Source organism: Populus euphratica, unplaced genomic scaffold, assembly GCF_000495115.2.
Source record: "Populus euphratica unplaced genomic scaffold, PopEup_1.0 scaffold3199.1, whole genome shotgun sequence".
NCBI lineage: Eukaryota > Viridiplantae > Streptophyta > Magnoliopsida > Malpighiales > Salicaceae > Populus > Populus euphratica.
The window spans coordinates 4532-10675 of NW_011503022.1; the positions used below are offsets into that span (position 1 = coordinate 4532).

Consider the following 6144-nt stretch of genomic DNA (forward strand, 5'->3'; position numbering starts at 1 on the left):
TCCCCGCTCTTCATTTCTCATCAAAATAACCATGACCCATTTTGGAAAATTGAAGATTTTCAATTGGGTTTCTTCCAATTTTGTTGGTAGCAACAAAACCCCGCTGTCCTCAATGATGTCATTATTCAACATTGCTGAAAGCCCTATGTTCTATAGGACCAAGAGGATAGTTCAAGCTGAAAATGGACAAAGCATAAACCCAGTTTCTAGGATAGCAGCCCAAACAGCGTTATTAGAGTATCTGTACGTCACTAGAAACATACAGTTTACGGATGCAGATAATATGAGTAAAAATTCACCTCATTTTCTTGAAAAGTTATTAGCAAAGGTTGATATTGATGCAGATATCGGGCAGTCCATTACCCGTTACTTGTGCTTTCACCCTATTAATGAATTTGAGCCTTTCTTTGAGAGTTTGGGTCTAAAACCTCATGATTATAATCCTCTTCTTCCACGTGATCTGATGTTTTTATGTGACGATGATTTACTTTTAGAGAATTATCATGTTTTGTGTAATTATGGGATTGCAAGAAGTAAGATAGGAAAGATTTATAAGGAAGCCGCGGAAGTTTTCAGGTATGATTATGGGGTCCTGGTGCTGAAACTAAAAGCTTATGAGGAATTGGGGCTTGTTCAATCTTTTCTGATGAAGTTGGTTGTTTGTAGCCCTTATCTTTTGATTGGAGAGGTGAATGCAGACTTTATCAAGGTATTAGAGATATTGAGAAAAGAGGGAGTTGATATCAGTAGGATTGAGGAGCATTTGTCTGAGAAGAGTTCTTATGACTGGAGGAAGTTGCTTGCACTGCTCAACTTATTTAGGCATGCAGGTTACAATGAGGAGCAGCTAGGTGGACTCATAAGCCAGCATCCTGCAATTTTCTTCGAGGATTCAGTGGATAGGATATATTTGCTAATCGGTTTCCTCCTCAAATTTGGTTCCACGATGAATCAGATATGTTCTATGTTTTTGCAGTTTCCACAAATGGAATTTGAGGAATTCTTTTCAAATTTAAGGCATTGCTTTCTGTTCTTGAATGAGATCCAGATGGAGGCACATGAGATTCGGAATATTTTCCGTTCTCACCCACTAATGCTTGGTTCATGTAGATTGAAGAAACCCAACACATTGCGTTTAGCCTTGCATGCTGCAGATAAGAGAATGTGTGAAGTGATCCAAGAGAGCCCACAAGTTTTGAAGAAATGGGTGATGGGAACAAAAGTTAAACGATTGCCAAACTTGAGACTTAAATCACGGAAGCTGAAGACCAAGTTCTTGCTAGACTTGGGAATTGTAGATAGCTCAAATAAAATAGGAAAAGCACTCAAGGTTTTCCGAGGCAGTGGAGAAAAGTTCCAAGAGAGGTTTGATTGTATTGTGGAAGCTGGTTTGAGCAGAAAAGATGCTTGTGAAATGATAAAAGCATCTCCTCAAATTCTTAGCCAATCGAAAGATGTTCTTGAAATGAAGATTGATTTTCTTGTAAATAAGGTGGGTTATCCTGTATCATATTTGGTCACTTTCCCATCCTATCTTAATTTCACAACGCAAAGAGTGGAGCTTAGGGTAGCAATGTATAATTGGCTCAAAGATCAAGGAAAATCTGTGCCCATGCTTTCCTTGAGAAGTTTAATTTCTCTCTCAGATAAAAGGTTCATTAATGAGCATGTAAATAGTCATCCTAGAGGCCCTGAAATTTGGCAGAATTTGAAGAAAGAAATTTATGCTGAATAAAAAGCCTATAAAAAGTTCATTGATACTTTTCTTGGTGAGTTTTTCTTGTTAGTTTTCACTTCTTCCGTAAAAGCCTATAAAAAGTTCATTTATACTTTCCTCGGTGAGTTTTTTCTTGTTAGTCTTCACTTCTTTCACTATTTCCGTAAGAACAGAATGTCTCAAGTGATTTTAGGCGAGGATTGTTGAATTTTCATGCATCCCTATTCTCTAGCATTGTACTAAATTCGTTGCCCGCGCTTCACCGCGGAACTTGATCCTAGCTGCTTGGTGCTTGGTGCTTGGTGCTTGGATAGAAAAGAACGTCTTTTTATTTTCTTACTTGTAGTTCTAGTGAAGATGTCATCTATTTAGGGCACTGTTTAGTCTACAACGAACTAATGCAACATAAACAGCTTTGTCGTTCGGAATGTTGAATGTGATTCATCTTTGAAAAATTCATGTGAGCCTAATAGAAAAGAATTCTGTATTTAAAATATTTACAATTCAGAAAACAAAATGCATTGGAAGGATGCCACCCAGATTTTTAAAAATGTTGCTAAGATAGACCCAAAAATGCTGGAACAAACAAAGGAATCAGTCTTGTCGCAGCAACAACAAATCAAAAGGCACAAACTTTTTGCATAGAAACTTGTTGAATGAACTGATCTTCCCTATGATTTATGATTCGTATTAGCAAAGTATTGGATTAGAAAAAAAACAAAAAGTCTAAAAATGATCTCGTAGATTTTAATGAAACTCGGACATATGGAAAGGAAACAACACACACGGCAATATAAAAAGGCAAATGAAAAAACATATATTCATGCAAAATAAATAAAAAATATTTTAATAATACAACATTCAACTAATTAAAATATATAAATATATAAATATATTTCATCTATTTATTTACATTTATATCATCTATTAAATAATCCAAGTTTATCAATAAAATGACTAGTCCAACTTAAATAATATTTATATCATCTATTAAATAATCCAAGTTCATCAATAAAAAGACCAGTCCAACTCTTACACCTGTTTAAATGGTTTTGTTCTTTGTCATAACATAAGTGATGATTAATTTCTTTTTAAAAGTTTCGAGTCTAGTAAAGCAAGCAGTGAACCACCAGGTTACAGAGGTATAATTTTATGATTTTTGTTTATTTCATCAATATTACAAAGTACAAATGCAACCTCTCAACTTTATTGTAGAATAAAGTTAATCTAATATTAATATCAAATAATATATCAATATATAAAATCCAATATTTAACATAAATTAATTATAAAAAAATAGATTAATTATAATTTTTTAAATCTATTTGGCATGTTAATTGTGCTACATATACCTAGATAAAAAAGTTTGCACAGGATTCATAATAATAACCTAACATATGATACTCATGTATTAAATAAAATATTTTTAATTTGTAATCACAAGATACATTTTTGTAAATATTTCATTCATCTGCATATCCTAATATAATTCATAAGTTTCATGACAGCTTAATCAATTATAATTATTATTTTTATCAATAACAGAGCCAAAAAATTTTAAATAAGGGGGCAAATTATAAATACTTAATATTATATATTTTATAGACATGTGTTTTATATAGAGAAATCAATTTGAAATTCATATACTAACTCATATCAATAAAATTAATTTAATAATATTTTTAAAATAAAAAACTTATATTATAATTATTTTTTCAAGTTTTCATATTTTAAAATTACTTAACAAAGACTTCATTATTAATTTTATTAAAAATATTCTTTTTCAATATATACAATGAATCTTTTATTTATTTATTTCTAAATCTTTTAGGGACTAGTGAAATTATTGGCAACAATTCTTTGTTAATTTGTTATTTTACACGAGTAGGTTAAATATAAATAAAAATATATTTTTTATTGTATCTCTAATTTTTTTAGTTGTTTAGTACTTTATTTGTAATCACTAGTATGTTAATCATCATTATTTTTCATATAAAATTCATAACAAAATATATATTATTTCATCAAAACTCATTTTAATTCATATTCATATACGTATAATATTATACATAAACATATTAATTTAACAGACCCATAGATTATCATATTATTAAAGAACAAAACTAAAATCAAACAATGAAATAAATGAAAAAAAAAATGAAACTCACCTAAAACATCAAGTATAAAGCATACAAGGTTATTTACTTAATCAATTAATAGTTTAAATTATAGAAGAGAAAAATGTAGAAACAATAATTAAAAAAAACTTATTAAATTATTATATTAAAATTTTAATATAAAATATAAAATATATTTTAAAAAAATTAAGGGGGCAATTTCCCCCTTAATCCTCATTGTGGCTCCGCCACTAATTTTTTTTTTTTGATTTATGTGGGGTGTCCGGGTCAGCTTGCGCGCACCACGACTAATCCCCACAGCCCACTGAATACCCTATAAACCCAGTAGGCATGTAAGGCATCGCGAGGGTGATAGGTGTGCACGCTAGGGCTCGAACCCAGGTGCAATGAAAGGAGACAAACCCCTTCCACCGCTAGGCCAAACCTTGGAATGCATGATAAGTTGTAATTACTTGTATTGATTAAAATATGTTGTTTATAGTTTGATTGGTACATTACTTCTTAAAAAAGTATTGAGATAATCGTGATAATAAAGATCATAATAAATTTTGCATGCAAAAAAATTGAGGAATATTTAAACACTATAATGAGTTTGGTTTTTGATTGTTTGAATAGAAAAAAAAAATATTTGGTAAATTTTGTAAAGAGATAAGTGGTTAGAATGTTTGCTTTTTGTTCAAGAGATTCATGGGATTTGGTGGAATTATGTTTCTAGAAAATCTTGAATTTTATTTTTCAAATTAATATTTTTATTGTTCTAATATATTAAAATTAAAAATAATTTTTAAAAAATAAAAATATATTATTTTAATATATTTCTAAATAAAAAAAAACATTTTAAAGAGATATTCATACTACACCTCTAAACACAATCCGGCACAATGGGGATTTAATAATTGGAATACGGAGATTTAATAATTGGAATACCTGGCAGATTATGATTTTTAACATCATCAGTATGCAACAAATGGAAATCATTTGGATTTTGATTATAGCCAATTTCATTTTGTATTGCAAACCTAACCAGCAGCACATGTAGTGCTTCGGGTCCCTTCCCGGAGCTTTGATGTGACTAATTAAAGATGATGGAAATTTTGAAAAGACAATAAATACCACTTTCTTATACCACCATTTTTACTCTCTTTTGTTTTTGTTTGAGAATACCTTTGGCATGACCTTGTAAAAAAGAGTATTCGACACATTTAAAAAAAATAATTATATTATTAAACCTTGTGTAAAAATAAAGGAGAGCAGTTTTTACCTTGCAGTAGATTATTTAATAGAGTTTTTTTTTTTTGCTAAGAATTGGTACTTTCACTTTTTCTTCTATTTCAAATTTTAACAAAAAATATTATTTTTTTATTTTCAATTCTCAAAACCAAACTTAAGACGATGGATGGTTACTTAAAAAATATTGCAAGGTGTACAAAAATAGAGTAATAATTATTTTTTAAAGTATTTTTTATTTTTAAAAATTATTTTTAGTATCATACGATTTAAGAATATAAAAAATAAATTTTTAAAAAATATGATTTCATTGATTTTTCTAAACGGTAATTTAAAAGTAAATAGTTGAGATGAATACAATGCTCACCTGGTTAGGCTTCGGTAAACAAAGGGTACGTTTTAATGTAACCAAGGGGTGCGGTGTTTTTACAAAGGCACCAAGTAACTAACTACAGATAAAGAAAGAAAAAAACCCAAATCCTCGAATTTCCAAAACAATACCTCGTACTGCGCTTTTTTTCCTGTTCAACTTCGGTGGGTCTTTCCGCTTCGTAAATCACCACCCAATATCATAATTAATTAAAAAATTTTGTTTTGAGATTAAAATAGTTTATAAGTTTTGTTTATGGTTGATTTTGGGAGGATCCCAAAGGGGTGTCAAGGGGTGGGTTTCATCCGGAGTTTAAAGAAATAATTTTTAAAAAAATATTTATATCAAAAATTATTTTTAAAAAACTAAAAAATTAATTATTTTAATATATTTTCAATTAAATAAAAATATATTTAATAATGATCACTATTTTAAAGAAATAAAGAAAAAAAAGACCGACCCCGGATCATCCGATTTCCAAAACAAGACCTCGTACTGCGCTTTTTTGGCCGTTCAACTCCGGTTCACTGTACACGAACCTAGGATGGGATGGGAAGTGTCATTCTGACCTCTTACATTACCAATGAGAGAGAGAGAGAGAGAGAGAGAGAGAGCCCCTTGGTGGTGGTATGGGCATCCTCGCCTCGCCTGTGCTTCACTCTCTTGTTTCCGCAGCCAAATCCGCCATATCC

The 6144-nt window shown here is 30.3% G+C and overlaps 1 protein-coding gene across 2 annotated transcripts in view; it reads left to right on the top strand.

Annotated features, from left to right (window-relative positions):
• The window catches only part of LOC105119605 (uncharacterized), a 2111-nt gene extending 353 nt beyond the window's left edge, over positions 1-1758 (top strand). The window contains exon 2 of one of the 2 annotated variants that reach the window (XM_011017760.1): positions 12-1758. In XM_011017760.1, the coding sequence (XP_011016062.1) occupies positions 32-1735 (1704 nt within the window). In that variant the 5' untranslated portion in view covers positions 12-31 and the 3' untranslated portion in view covers positions 1736-1758. Of the gene's footprint in view, positions 1-3 lie in introns of both variants that reach the window. The other variant, XM_011017759.1, reaches the window with a different exon arrangement.
• The last annotated feature ends 4386 nt before the right edge of the window (positions 1759-6144 follow it).